This window comes from Hemitrygon akajei, chromosome 1 (assembly GCF_048418815.1).
Source record: "Hemitrygon akajei chromosome 1, sHemAka1.3, whole genome shotgun sequence".
NCBI classification, from domain to species: Eukaryota; Metazoa; Chordata; class Chondrichthyes; order Myliobatiformes; family Dasyatidae; genus Hemitrygon; species Hemitrygon akajei.
In genome coordinates, this window is record NC_133124.1 from 158,850,698 (window position 1) to 158,866,266 (window position 15,569).

Genomic DNA, 15,569 nt, shown 5'->3' on the forward strand with positions numbered 1-15,569 from the left:
CCATTCATGGCCCCAAACAGCCTCAAATCCCTCCGTTTTCTCCAAGGTCGGTTGTCCTCTCACATTAGATTCCTTCTTCTCCAGCTCTTTACCTCTTCCATCTGTCCCCTCTCAGCTTCTCACTTGATCACCCTCCCCCACGTTCCCCTCACGTTGTCTCACCCGTCACCTGTCAGCTGGTTCTCATCCCCAACCTTTTTATTCTGGCTTCTGTCCCATTCCTTCCCAATCCTAATGAAGGGTCTCATCCCGGAACACAGACTGGTTATTTCCCCTGCATAGATGCTGCCTGACTCTTTGAGTTCCTCCGGCATTTTTTGCGATAATTGACTTTGGTCACATGTTGCTTTTGTTGTTTTTTTTCTTTCAATTTGCTTTGCACTCTGACTTCCAGGATCAGCTGAAATCTTCCTTAGACTCTCTCACAAAAAACAAATCAGATCTCCAGAAAAAGGAGCAGCAACAGAAAGAGAAGATTTCTGGAGTTCGGGTGAGGCTCCCTGAGCGGAATTTCTGATATTACTGTATAGGTTTGCTCCATTTAATGCAGAATATCAGAGTATCGCAGCTCCAGTGACCTGGGTTCGATCCTGACCTCTGCTGCTGTCTCTGTGGAGTTTGCATGTTCTCCCTGTGACCACGACAGTTTCAGACACATTCCAAGGACATGCCGTATTAATGGTTAATTACAATTAACCCTGAGAAGGTGAGGGACATTGTATGTGACTCAGATGGGAGTTAATGGGTCAATGAGGGAGAATAGGTCTCAGGAAAACGTGAGCAATGGGGTTGACGGGAATGTCTCAGAACTAGCATGGACTTTAATGGTCACTTTAAGGACATACAACACAGCAAATTAACAGTAAATTAACCTTCACCTTTCATTCAACAGGAACAGTCACACAACATTGAGTCTCACATCACATTCCAGTTTGCTGAACTGCGCCAGATTATCACTGAGAAAGAGCAGAGTTTACTCAGGGATCTCAGGAAGGAAGAGGCGAGGATTCGAAATCGAATGGAGAAAAATCTTCGAGAGATTCAAGTGAATATAAGGTTAATTCAGGAGGAAGTGACAAAGTTAAAGGAACAGATGGATCAAAAAGACAGTGTGATATTTCTCAAGGTGAGGGATTATATTTTAATTTGCTCCTGTCAAAGGACACTAAATGAACAGTGGTATATTTGAAATAAACACTGCACAGCGGCCAATTCTAATAAATCAATTGCCGCTGCTGGTGACTTCGCACAGATTGAGGAGATTTACAAGGATGTTGCTGGATTGGAGAGTATGCATTATGAAAGCAGATTGAGTGAACTCGGCCTTTTCTCCTTGGAGCAACGGAGGATGAGAAGTGACCTGATAGAGGTGTATAAGATAATGAGAGGCATTGATCGTGTGGATAGTTAGAGGCATTTTTGCATGCTGAATTCGCTAAAACAAGAGGGCACAGTTTTAAGGAGCTTGGAAGCAGGTACAGAGGAAATGTCAGGGGTAAGTATTTTATGCTGCGAGTGGTGAGTGTGTGGAATGGGCTGCCGGTGGTGGTGGTGGAGTTGGAAATGATAGGATCTTTTAAGAGACTCCGGGATAGTTACATAGAGCCTAGAGAAATGGAGAACTATGGATAAGGTAGGGAAATGTTTGGCACAGCTTTGTGGGCCAAAAGGCCTGTATTGTGCTGTAGGTTTCCTATGTTTCTACTTTATAATTGTAAGGTGCACCCTGCAATTGCTCCAACGATCATGATCCAAAATATCGAAGATATTTATTCGATCCTTTATTGGCAAAAAAACTTAAGCCTGATCAATCATAAATAAGCAGCAAATAAGCGGTGAACAAAAATATGGCATCTGTCCTTCCCCAGCTCAAAACTGCTCAGAACAAAGCACAAATACGTATCTCATTCCCTTTGCCTTTACCGTGCCCCACTCACGTGACTAGTTACCATAATAAAGACGCAACACAGAATACAATGCAGACAGAAAACAGATACGTTGTTCTTACACACAGCATTTACAAATGGCAGTAAACAGTTTTCACCAGACAATTGATGCAACTATTCAGGGTTGTTGTTCCAGAACTACTTTTCCACAACTTCTGTACATCCCAGCACAGAATGCAATCTTTTCTGAAATGATTTACTCAGATCATAACACCGAGTTTCTGGTTCTGTCCTTAATTACCACATTAATATCCTCTAAATCTCCCATTAACACGCAGTTCCAGTTAGAGACTGTGAGTGTGTCTGGTGAGGTGGGATTGAGGGTCTCTCTGCCAATCACTGAGAGCAAAGAATGTGACACACACACATCAAAGCTACCCTCTCTATATGGTTTCCATCAGCTTAGAGAAACTTTTACTGATTCTTTACTTTTCAGATAAGTTTCACATGGGATTATATCCCATTCTCCATCAAAACCAGGCCATTCGGTTCATCTTCTTCTATCAATTTCCCTGCTTCACAATTCTCCTCCCACCTACTCACCATACCCAGCAGCAGTGACCTGAATTCCATGGTCCATCATGGCCTCCTCTACTGCCATGATGAGGTTCATGGCTTCTTTTTTTAACACCTTGTAATGATTTGGATGAAATTCAGGATGTGGACAGTATGTCCAAGTCTAATCAGATTTGTGTTTTTATTTATTTCAGGAGGAAGCTCGTTGGAACCGGAGGTAGGACATGCTTTTTACTGAAATTCTGTATGGATTTGAAAAATAGTTCAAAATTTCAGTTTATAACCAGCAGTTTAATATTTACAGAGTTAATGATGATATCCATGAATTGACAATAACTGATGAGGCCCTACGGGTTGAAAATTTTGATCATCTCTATCTGTTGAAAACAGTGCCGAGAGAAAAACGTGATGCCATTAATCAAGGTAATACTTACAATGATTAATTTCTCCCTGTTCATCAGAATTAATTTAGTTCTAATTTGAGGAAAAGGTTGGCTGTAATAATGGGCTGAAGAGGAACTGAAGTTTGTTCCACATCAAACCCACTGACTGTGAGGCATCACTGTCACCTGGTCAGCTGGAGATATCAGACCCCTGAACACAAGGGCACAGGGCCACGATACAACCAATACACGGGTCTGGCAGATGAAACTTTGGGTCCTGGTCCCAGACACACGGCACCAACACAACAAGACATGAGTTGCTGGGAAATTGATACTGACTTGATGATATTATAGGGAATAAAAGCGGGTATCATTGTGGTTACTGGGTTTGTCAGAAAACTACACAAATCCTTCGTGCGCTGTGAGTGCAGACTCTGATTGACGCAGGTCTTCCCCTCTTCAGGATCAGCATCTCTCACTGTTGTTAGAGGCAGAAGAGGGGAGTGGTAGGGATAGGGGACTCAATCGTCAGGGAACAGAGAGGAGAATCTGTGGACGTGAACTGGACACCCGAATGGTATGTTACCTCCGAGGTGCCAGGGTCAGGGATGCCTGGGATCGTGTTTCCGGCATTTTAGAGATGGAGGGAAAAGAGGCAGATATATTGGTATATTTCAGGAACAATGACATTACAAGTAACAGCAAAGAGGTCCTGAAAATAGAATTTGGAGAGCTTGGTAGAAAGCTCAGAGCAGTATCTCCAGGGTTGTAATTTCTGGATTGCTGCCTGTGCCAAGTGCTGATGAGGGTATAAACAGGATAATTTGGCAGATTAAAGATGGCTAATAAAATGGTGCAGGGGGCAGTGCTTCAGGATCTTGGATCATTGGGATCTCTTCTAGAGGAGGTATGACCTGCTCAAAAGAGATGGCTTGCACCTGGACCTGAGGGATAACAATATTTTTTCACAGAGAGATTTGATAGAGCTGTTGGGGAGAGTTTAAGGTAATTTGGTTAGGGTAGGGTGTTTCTGAACGAGTGAGGGGTAGGACCAATGGTAAAAATGCAAAGATAGCATGCAATCAGACTGTCAGATAGGGTGGACCGATGAGAAGACAAAACTGCAGACAGCAGGGTGAGTATCAGTGCCTTAGGATGCAGAATTAAAAAGGGTAGCAGATACAGTACACAAAGTACACACTTATCCAACAAGAAATAAGTGGATGATCTTGTTGCACTATTACAGATTGCCAGGTATGATGATGTGGCGATCACTGAATCTTGGCTGAAGGATGGTTGTAGTTGGGAGCTGAATGTTCAAGGTTACACAGTGTATCGGTGGTGTAGGGAGGGAGGCAGAGGCGGTGACTTGGCTCTGCTGGTAAATCAGTAGTAGAAACATATGACGTTGGATTACAAGATGTTGAATCCTTGTGGGTTGAGCTAAGGAAATGCAAAAGTGAAAATGATCCTGATGGCAGTCAGATGCAGGCAACCCAAGAGTAGCTGGAATGTTGGCCACAGATTACAAGTGGAAACAGCAAATGCCGATGAAAAGGACAATGTTATAATAGTCATGGGAGGTTTTAACATGCAGGTCGATTGGGAAAATTTCACTTTTACGTTGTGATACTGTTTTCGGATGGTAGCAGTTTGCGGTTGGGGTGATTCACGTCTGCAGGGATCCTTTCTATACACCTATCTTTGTAAAACAGGCTGGCAAAAAGAATCAAATTGTTTTTCAAGTTTTGTAAAAAAATAAAATAGAAATGTGAGTGGAAAATGAGGCTGGATATATAATAAAGGGGGATAACGAGATGACAGATGAGCGAAATGAGTATTTTGCATCAGTCGTCACTGTGGAAGACACTAGCACTGTGCCAGATGTTGAAGGCTGCGAGGGAAGAGAAGTGAGTGCAGTTACTGTTTCAAGAGAGTAGGTGCTCAAAAAGCTGAAAGTCTGAATGGTACACAAATCACCCTGACCAGATGAACTGCACCCTTGTGTTCTGAAAGTGGTAGTGGTAGACATTGTGGAGGCATTAGTAATGATCTTTCAAAGAACATTGGACCCTGGCATGGTGCCAGAGGACTGGATAATTGCAAATGTCACACAAGTCTTTAAGTAAGGAGGAATGCAGCAAAAAGGCCTGCACATAGTCAAGGGGTGGCGGGTATGTATTGAACTGTGTGTGTGTGTGTGTGTGTGTGTGTGTGTGTGTGTGTGTGTGTGTGTGTGTGTGTGTGTGTGTGTGTGTGTGTGTGTGTGTGTGTGTGTGTGTGTGTGTGTGTGTGTGTGTGTGTGTGTGTGTGTGTGTGTGTGTGTGTACTTTGCTGCCACGCAATTTTCCCACGTTCGTTATTAATTGTCTGCCTGTGTTTTATTGCCAATCCGCCTGCTGTAAATTGTTCACGTGTGCGTGTTGCTTCCATCGCCATTTTCCCACGTTTGGCTTCTGTAAATAAATTCCTTTACTACCAAGCCTGCGTGTCCAGAGTTAGCGCCTTTGAGACCCTACCGAATCAGTTTCCTCACTTAAAACAAGTCCCATTCCCATTCTGATATGTCTATCCATGGCCTCCTCTACTGTCAAGATGAAGCCACACTCAGGCTGGAGGAACAACACCTTATATACCGGCTGGGTATCCTCCAACCTGATGGCATGAATACTGATTTCTCTAACTTCTGTTAATGCCCCTCCTCCCCTTCTAACCCCATTCCTATTTAGTATTATTATTACCCCCCTTCTCTCTCTCTCTCTCTCTCGCTCTCTCTCTCTCTCTCTCTGTCCCTCTCACAATCACTGCTCTCCATCTCCCTCAGGTGCTCCCCTCCCCGTTTCTTTCTCCCTTGGCCTCCCGTCCCATGATCCTTTCCATTTTCCAGCTCTGTATCCCTTTCCTTTTGCCAATCACCTTTCCAGCACTTAGCTGCATCCCTCCCCCTCCTCTGTTCTCCTATCAGTTCAGATCTCCACCTCCCCCTCCCACTTTCAAATCTCTTACTATTTCTTCTTTCAGTTAGACCTGACGAAGGGTTTCAGCAGGAAACGTCGACTGTCCTTCTTCCTATAGGTGCTACCTGGCCTGCTGCATTCCACCAGCATTTTGTGTGTGTTGAAAGGAAGATATAGACCAGTTAGCCTCACCTCTGTGGTTGGGAAGAAGTTAGAGTCAATTGTTAAGTATGAGGGTTTGGAATACTTGGTGATACTGAACAAAATTGGACAAGTTAGCAAGGCTTCCATAAGGGAATATCTTGCCTGACAAACTAGTTGGAATTTTTTGAGGAGATTATAAGTAGGTTAAATAAAGGGGATGTAGTGGACGTTGTATATTTCGAATTTCAGAAGGCCTTTAACAAGGTGCCACACACAAGGCTGCACGTTACGAGCCCACAGTATTACAACAAAGTTACTGCATGGTCAGAACTTTGGCTGATTAGTAGGAAACAGTGAATGAGAGTAAAGGGATCCTTTTCTGGTTAGCTGCTAGTGACTAGTGTTCCGCAGGGCTCGGTGTTGTGACAACCTCTTTTTATACTGTATATCAATGATTTAGATGATGGAATAGATGGCTTTGTTGCCAAGTTTGCAGACGAGACAAAGATTGGTAGAGGGGAGGTAATGTTGACGAAACAGGTAGGCTGCACTAGGTCTTGGATGAGGGGAATGGGCAAGAAATTGGCAAATGATATACAATGTTGGAACATTCATGATCATGCACTTTGGTAATAGAAATAATGTGCAGATTTTTTTTTAATGGGGAGAAAATCAGAAAAGCAAAGATGAAAATGGACTGAGAAGTCCATGAGCAGAACACCCTAAAGGTTAACTTGCAGGTAGAGTCAGTGGTGAGGAATAGAAATGCAATGTTAGTATTCAATTCAAGAGGTCTGGAATACAAGAACAGGGATGTGATACTGAGGATTTATAATGCACTGGCGAGGCCTCACCTTGAGTATCATGAACAGTTTTGGTCTCCTCGTTTAAGAAAAGATGTGCTGGCATTGCAGAGAGTTTATTTGAAAAAGATAATTCCAGGAATGAAAGGGTGATCATGTGATGAACGTTTGATAGCTCTGTGTCTGTACTCCTGGAATTTTGAAAGATGAGGGTGGATCTCATTGAAGCCTTTAGAAATTTGAAAGGCCAAGAGACAGTAGATGTGGAAAGAATGTTTCCCATGGTGGGAGATCCTAGGTCAACAGGGCACAGGTTCACGATAGAGAGGCGTCCATTTAAAATGGAGATGCGGAGAAATTTCCTGAGCCAGACGGTAGTGAATTTGTGGAAATTGTTGCTACAGGCAGCTGTGGAGGCAGTCACCGGCTGTATTTAAGGCAGAGTTCTAGATTGAATGTAGTGTCAAAGGTTATGGGAAGAATGCTGGGGAGTAGGGCTGAGGAGGGGAAAAACATGATCAGCCATGATTGAATGCTGGAGCAGACTCGATGGGCCAAATAGTCTTATTTTGCTCCTATATCTTATGGCCTTATGGTTATCAGAGCTCTACAATGAATCATTATGAGACTGAGCCCGGCAACCCAATCATCATCAACATCATTCAAGATTTCATCTCAGGAGAATCACACACAGCATAATTGGCCTGGCAAAACCTCTTCCCACACACACACATACACAGGAAGGATTGGCAGATTGTAGTCAGAGCCTCAGCAATATATGTTGTTATTTCACTCAGTAACCTAGATAGCATTCTCTTCAGACACAGTAATTTATTTATTTAAATAACTCACACACATGTCACCCATTGTCAGCACACACCAGACATGTGAAGACACACTGTGACATACAAATACTTCAATGTGCAAACTCTCCTTCAATGTGTACACATGCCCACGGACATTTACCACAATCAACACACACACACACACACACACACACACACACACACACACACACACACACACACACACACACACACACACACACACACACACACACACACACACACACACACACACACACACACACACACACACAGTGTGACATGGCCAAAGAAACAGGCACAAATACCCTTTTAGGAATGAAATCTGCTGTCCTTACCCAGTCTGTCTGTTCTGTGACACTGAGCTGCCCTCTGATTTGACGTCACCTCAACAGTTCACAGACAGACTCCAGGGTGAGATTCCTCAGGGGGATAACCTGCAAAGGGTTTGACAGATGTTAAACCCATGACCCACTTCATGCATCTGCAAGACTAAGATGTCTTCTTGAGCATGTCCCATTTGTGTGTGTTTGCTCCATCTCCCTCAAACCATTTCCTATCTATGTACCTGTCCAAATTTATTTTAAAATACTTTAATTTTACCTGTTTCTACATCTGACAGCAGATTCCATCTGCCCACCTCCCTCTCTGTGAGAATGTTACCCCATAGATTCCTCATAAAAATTTTCCCTCTCACTTTCAATCTGAGCACTCTGGTTCTGTACTACCATTTCTTGGAAAAAGACTCACTTTATCTAAGCCCTTTATGAATGTGCTTACCTCGATAAGGGGTCATCCCTCAACATCCTACATGACAGCTAAATAGCCCAAGCTTAACCATTCTCTACTTTTAATCCAAGCCCCCCAGTCTTGGCAACATCCTCCTGAACCTTCCTGTCCAGTGTAATGACATCCTACGTAAATTGCCTCTGTGGTTAAGAAGGCATACGGTGCTTTGGCCTTCATCAATCGTTGGATTGAGTTCAAGAGCCGCGATGCAAAGTTGCAGCTATATAGGACCCTGGTCGGATCCCACTTGGAGTACCGTGCTCAGTGCTGGTCGCCTTACTGTAGGAAGGACGTGGAAACCACAGAAAGGATGCAGAGGAGATTAAAAAAGATATTGCCATTTCTCCTTGGAGCTACGGAGGATGAGAGGTGACTCGATAGAGGTGTACAAGATAATGAGAGGCATTGATCGTGTGAATAGTCAGAGGCTTTTCCCCAGGGCTAAAATGGCTAGCACGAGAGGGCATAGTTTTAAGGTGCTTGGAAGTAGGTACAGAGGAGATGTCAGGGGGAAGTTCTTTTACAGAGAGTGGTGAGTGCATGGAATGGGCTGCTGGCGGCAGTGGCAGACGCTAAAATGATACGGTCTTTTAAGAGGCTCCTGGATGGCTACATGGGGCTTAGAAAAATAGAGGGCCATGGTAAGGCCTGGGTAGTTGTAAGGTAGGGATACGTTCGGCACAACTTTGTGGGCCGAAGGGCCTGTATTGTGCTGTATGTTTTCGATGTTTCTATGTATTCACATATTCGGGGAACCGGAAATGCAGACAATACCCCAAGTGTGGTCTATCATCGACATCAAAGATCTTCCTTAAGTTTATGTGGACAGTGTCGAATACGCTGATGAATACAGGACTGAAGGTGTTATATTTGAATGCACAGTATATGGAATAAGGTAGATGATGTGGTAGCACAGGTAGAGATTGGCAGGTACAACTTTGTTGGCATCACTGAGTTGTGGTGAAAGGAGATCATAGCTTTAATCTCAACATTCAAAGATACACCTTGTGTTCAATGGACAGGCAGGTAGGCAGAGGGGCTGGGGAGAGTCTGTTGGTAAAAAATGAAATGAAATCCTTAGAGAGAGGTGACATAAGATTGGAAGATGTCGAGTCATTGTAGGCAGAGTTAAGAAACTGCAAGGGTAAAAAGACCTTAAAGGTAATTATATACAGGCCTCGATATAGTAGCCAGGATCAAAATGGGATACAAATTACACCACAAGATGGAAAAAAAAGGCAAGGTGGCGGCTGGAATGGGGGATTTCAAAATGCAGGTAAATTGGGAAAATCATGTTGGTGCTGCATCCCAAGAGAGGGAATTTGTAGAATGCACCCAAGATAGTTTTTTAGAACTGCTTGTGGTTGAGCCCAATGGAGAAAGACAATTATGGAGTGGGATTTGTAAAATGAACCAGAACCAGATATGATTTGGGAGACTAAAGGGAAAAGAACCTTTAGGAAGCAGAGATCATAAAATGATAGAATTCACCCCAGACAGAGAGGGAGATAAAGTCAAATGTATCAGTATTAGAATGGAGTAAAGTTAGTTACAGAGGGCAAACACCAGAGGGGATATGTACAAAATTAAGGGAGGGAAGTTTAGGGGAGACATCAGGGGTAAGTTTTTTTTTACACAGAGGGTTGTGAGTGCCTGTAATGACTTGCCAGTGATGGTAGTGGAGGCTAAAACATTAGGGGTATTTAAGGGCCTCTTGGACAGGCACATGGGATGAAAGAAAATGAAAGCTTACAGGGTAGTTTGGGTTTAGTACTTTTTTTTTAGAATTATATGAGTTGGCACAACATGGAGGACTGAAGGGCCTGTACTGTGTTGTAGTGTTCTATGGTTCTATGGTTCTAGGGAAGAGCTGACCAAAGGAGATTGGAAGGGGACACAAGCAGGAATGATTGCAGAACAACAAAGACTGTAGTTCCATGGGCAATTCGGATAGATAAATCCCAAAGATGAAGTAGTATTATACAGGGAGGATGAGGTAACCATGTTTGATACGGGAAGTCAAAGACAGCATATAAGCGAGAGGGCATACAATAGAGCCAAAATTAGCGTGATGTTGAAGTATTAAAAATTTCTTTGATAATCAACAGAAGTAAATTACAAAGCCAGAAGGAGAGAAAATGAGATATGAGGGGAAGCTTGCCTACAATACTCAAGAGGCAACAACAATATAAAGAGTAAAAGAGAGGCAAGTGTAGATATTGGAACCATAGAAAATGACTTTGGAGAGGAGAAATGTGACAAAAGAAGTGGCAGAGGTACTTATTTAATATATTGTGTCAGTCCTCACTGTGAATAATGCTAGCTGTATGTCAGAAGCGTGAGAGTGTCAGAGGACAGAAATGAGAGTTGTTCCTATAACAAAGGAGAAACTGCATGGGACCATGAAGGTCTGCAGGTACCTGGACCAGGTGGACTACACCACAGTGTTTGGAAAGAGTTAGCAGAAGAGAATATAGGGGCATTAGTAATGATCTTTCAAGAATCACTAGATACTCGGTCATTCAGGGCAACTGGAAATTGCAAAGGTCACTTCACTCTTTAAGAAGGCAGAGCAGGTGGGGAAATAAAATTATAGGTGTGTTAGTCTGTATATGGTGTGCTTGGAAACATGTTGGAGTCCAGTCTTGAGGATGAGCTTTTGGGTACATGGAGGCACATGATAAAATAGGGCAAACATGGCTTCCCTTAAGGGGAAATCTTGACTGACAAATCTGTTGGAATTCTTAGAGGAATACAAAGCCAAGATAGACAAAGAATGATTTGAATGACAGAATTATTGCCTTTGAGGCCAAGCTTGCAGATGATATGAAGGTAGGTGAAGGGGCAAGTAGTGCTGCAGAAGCTCAAAATCTGGAAAAGGACAGAGACAGATCAGGAAATAAGCAAAGAAGTGATAAATAGATTATCGAGGAGTGAAGGTGTGCATGCACTTTTGTAGAAGGTATAAACGCATAGACAATTTTGTAAACAGCGAGAAAATTCAAAAATCAGAAGTGCAAAGCTACTTGGGGCTACTGCTGCAGGTTTCTCTAATGGTTAACTTGCAGTTAGTGTCGGTGGTAAAATCAGCAAACTCAATGTGAGCATTCATTTCGAGCAGATTCGAAAAGGATGTAACTCTGAGGTTTTAGAAGGCATTGGTCAGACCACACTTGAAGTATTGAGCAGTTTTGGGTCCCTTATATCGGAAAAGATGTGCTGGCATTGGAGAGGGTCCAGGAGGTTCACAAGAATGATTCCAGGAATGAAAGAGTTAACATATGAAGAGTGATGGTTCTGGGCCTGCACTCAAGGGAGTTTAGAAGAATGGCTGATTTATTATCCCTCTTAACTCTATTCTCGCACCGCCTCCCCATAACTTTTGACGCCCTGACTGATCAAGAAGTTTACCTATGAATTTCTGCTTTAAAAATCAAACACGAGAAAATCTGCAGATGCTGGTAAACCAAGCACCAGGTCCTGATGAAGGGTCTTGGCCTGATCTCCCTGAAACCTGTCTGGGGAGAGTTGATGTTAGGAGGATGTTTGGGAGTGATCTGGGTGGGTTAGGACAGAAGACCCAACCTCCGACTAAAGGGTGTCCATTTAGAACAGAGATGAGGAGGAATTCCTTTAGCCACAGGATAGTGAATCTGCCACAGGCAGGTGTGGAGTCCAAATAATTGAGTATATTTAAAGTGGAGCCATACACCCAAAATGCTGGATGAACTCAGCAGGCCAGAGAGCATCGATTGAAAAGAGTAAACAGATGACGGTTCGGGCTGAAACCCTTCATCAGGACCCATGTTGCTTAAGGGTCCCTGCAAATTCTTCCCCTGTCCGAATGAGTGTTTGCAGGTGTTGGAGTTGTGTGAAAGGGGACAAAGGGATCCTCATCTCCATTTTTGTCCCCCGCCAACTTTTCATTATGTCTACACACACAATTCACCCTTAGGATTTACAACCCTCCCTCACCTGGTTCTGGATGAATCTGCCATTCATCTCTCCCCTACTGGTTCCCATTATCACTCCCTTTACTGTCCCGAACGTTCACACTCCCCCACTTCACACTCAGAAATGAATGTTAACATAGCATTGAATGAAGGTTGCTGTCCTGTGCTGTTCTATGTTCTCTGTTCCCTGTTCAGAAGAATGAGAGGGGATCTCAGGGAAACACAAAATTATTTCAGGGCTCAACAGGCAGGATACAGGGAGGATGATTCCTCTGTCTGAGGACTCAAGGGTCAGGGGTCACTGTCTGTTTGGGATTCTCAGCACCCGTGGGAGGGGAGAGTGTTTTGGGGTTCTTAGCCATTCAGTTCACAGAGCCATCGCCGTACAGCATAGAAATGTGCCCATCGACCCATCACCTCTGTGCTGACCTATTTACACATCTACATTCTTCCTGGACAGTCTCCTTCTGAGCCTTGCCTGTTGAAGTGTCTGTTCAAGTGTCTCTTAAACAGTGAGGACTGGAGGCCTGTGACCTGCAGAGGTTATTGCTGGGGCCGCTGCTGTTTGTCATTCATATTAATGATTTGGGTGATAGTGTTGCTGACATAGTTAGTAGGTTTGTGGGTGACACTAAAATTCATGATATAGTGGACAGCGAAGTGGATTGTCTAAGTTTATAACAGGCCTTTGATCACCGTAGAGGTGGGTACAATGACAATGTTTTTTTAAATACACCTTGCCAGGTACGTGGATAAGAAAGGTGAAAGGAATAATGGGCAAATGGGTCTTGCTCAATAAAGCAAGCTGGTCTGCAGGAACAAGTTGGGCGAAGATTCTCTGTGACTCCTGTTTAAATCCGTTTACTCACCCTCTTCCCATCTTAATCTACCCGTTTTCCAAACTCGTTTCTGCTGTCTATCTCCCCTATTTATTTCTGTTCTTGAGGGAAGATGTCGACCTGAAACGCAGACTGTCCATCTGTCTCCACACATGCTGCCTAACCCGCTCGGTTTCTCCAGCATTTTGTGTCTGTTGGATCGGGAAATCTCTGCTCTCCATCCAGCTGAAAACCCTTGGAGAGACATTAGTTGTCCATCCACTTATGTCAGGTCAAACTACAGGAAAGGTTCATGACGGCCACCCGACTGCGCCTGAGCCCCAGTGGCCTCTCCCCGATCCCCCGTTCCGCTGTCCCAATCTCCACCCGATCCCTGGGGCCGTGCTGCCCGAATCTCCCCCCGGTCCCCGGGGCAGCGTTGTCCGAGTCTCCCTCCGATCCCCGGGGACTCTCTAATTTTCTACTTCTCCCCCCAGTCTCTGTCACCCTGGATGTGGAAACGGCGAATCCATTTCTTGAGGTGTCTGAAGATCGGAAGAGTGTGAGACGGACCTGGACCTGGAGGGATCTTCCTGACACCGGGAAGAGATTCACAGCCTGGGAATGTGTGCTGGGATCTGAGGGTTTCACATCGGGGAGACATTATTGGGAGGTGGAGGTGGCGGGGAATCGGGGCTGGTGGCTGGGAATCGCCGCAGAGTCTGTGGAGAGGAAGGGACAGGTCAGACTGAGACCAGAGACCGGATTCTGGGTCATTGGGCGGGTTCATGACGATGACGACGTGATCGATATTCTCCCCTCCCCTGAGTACCATCTCGCTGCCGGTTCCATCCCCGGGAAGGTGGGAGTTTATCTCAGTTACGAGTCCGGGACGGTTTCATTTTGCAACGCGGAGACCAAGTCCCATCTCCACACCTTCACTGGGAATATATTCACGGGGAAACTTTATCCTTTCTTCTGGCCTTGGGATAGAAACCAGTGGCTGAGAATCTGGTCCGGTTCCGCTCCGGGTCTGTAATTGTGTCGGGTCCGTGTCGTGTCGGGTCCCGGGCCTGCGTCAGGAGTAATGTCCCTGTAAATATAAATGTGTGGGGTCTAAAATAAACACGAGATGAGAATTATCGATCCATTAATTTTAACTCGTTCACCGCGTCCATCAATGGAACAGAAACAGCGCGGAATCGGCAGCAGCCATGGGACAGCGTGTCCTGAGCTCTCCCGGGTCCTAAATTCCTTCCCATCTAGACAGGTTAAATGGGACAAGTGGGATCTGTGCTTACTGGAAAAGGCGGGTTCAGGGTCACTCTTTGTAAGACCATAGGACATATGAGTAGAACTAGGCTATTCAGCCCATCGACTCCACTCTGGCATTCTATCATGGCAGATCCCGGATCCCACACGAACCCATTCACCACCTGCCTTCTCGCTTCATCATCTGATGGCCTGATTGATCAGGAAATGATCAACTTCCGCCTTAACTATACCCACTGACAGCTTCCACCGCACTACAGGTTCACTACTCTCTGATTAAATATATTCTTCCTTACCTCTGTTCAAAAAGATCTCTCCTCGATTTTAAGGCTGTTCCCTCTAGACTGGATACTCCCGTAACATGAAACAACCTCTCCACATCTACCCCATCTAGTCCTTTCAAAACTCTGTAGGTTTCAATTAGATCCCCCTTCCTTTCTGAGATATGGGACTCAACACATTGACAAAACTCCACGTACGATCAGACTTCTGTCTTATGAAGTCTCAGTATTATCCCCTCGCTTAAATAATCTATTCTCCTTCAAAGAAAAGCCAACATTGCATTTCCCTTCTTTACCACAGACTCAACCTGCGAAATAACCTGGGACTTTTGCACAAGAACTGCTAAGGCCTCTGCACCTCTGATATTTGATTTTTTTTCTCATTTAAAAAGAAGTCCGCACTATTATTCTTTTGACAATAATGCCTTATCATACATTTCCCAACACTATTAAATCTGCCACTTTTTTTTTTTACCATTATTCCAATATATCTGTCCTGCTGCAATTGCATTGCTTCCTCAGCACTACTTACCCGTCCACTTATGTTCGTATCATCCGCAGACTTTGCCACAAAGCTATCAGTTCCATTATCTAAATTGTTGACATACAATACGAAAAGTAGCAGACTAGTTACTGACCCCTGGGGAAGACCACGAGGAGGAGGACGACGAGGATGAGGGGGAAAGAAGAAGAAGAAGAAGAAGAAGAAGAAGAAGAAGAAGAAGAAGAAGAAGAAGAAGAAGAAGAAGAAGAAGAAGAAGAAGAAGAAGAAGAAGAAGAAGAAGAAGAAGAAGAAGATCCTTAACTCCAAGTGGAGTCATCGGGACGCTGTCGTGACGGCATTGTTGTTCAGCGGGTTCAGTTGCCAGCTCGACACTCGACC

At 44.3% G+C, this 15,569-nt stretch overlaps 1 protein-coding gene across 3 annotated transcripts in view; it reads left to right on the forward strand.

Annotated features, from left to right (window-relative positions):
- LOC140731798 (zinc-binding protein A33-like) overlaps positions 1-15,358 on the forward strand; it is a 62,399-nt gene extending 47,041 nt beyond the window's left edge. For all 3 annotated transcript variants that reach the window (XM_073053610.1, XM_073053619.1, XM_073053628.1), the window contains 5 exons: positions 395-490; positions 893-1,126; positions 2,657-2,679; positions 2,767-2,885; positions 13,631-15,358. In XM_073053610.1, coding sequence (XP_072909711.1) covers positions 395-490; positions 893-1,126; positions 2,657-2,679; positions 2,767-2,885; positions 13,631-14,172 — 1,014 coding nt within the window. In that variant the 3' untranslated portion in view covers positions 14,173-15,358. The remainder of the gene's footprint in view (positions 1-394; positions 491-892; positions 1,127-2,656; positions 2,680-2,766; positions 2,886-13,630) is intronic.
- The last annotated feature ends 211 nt before the right edge of the window (positions 15,359-15,569 follow it).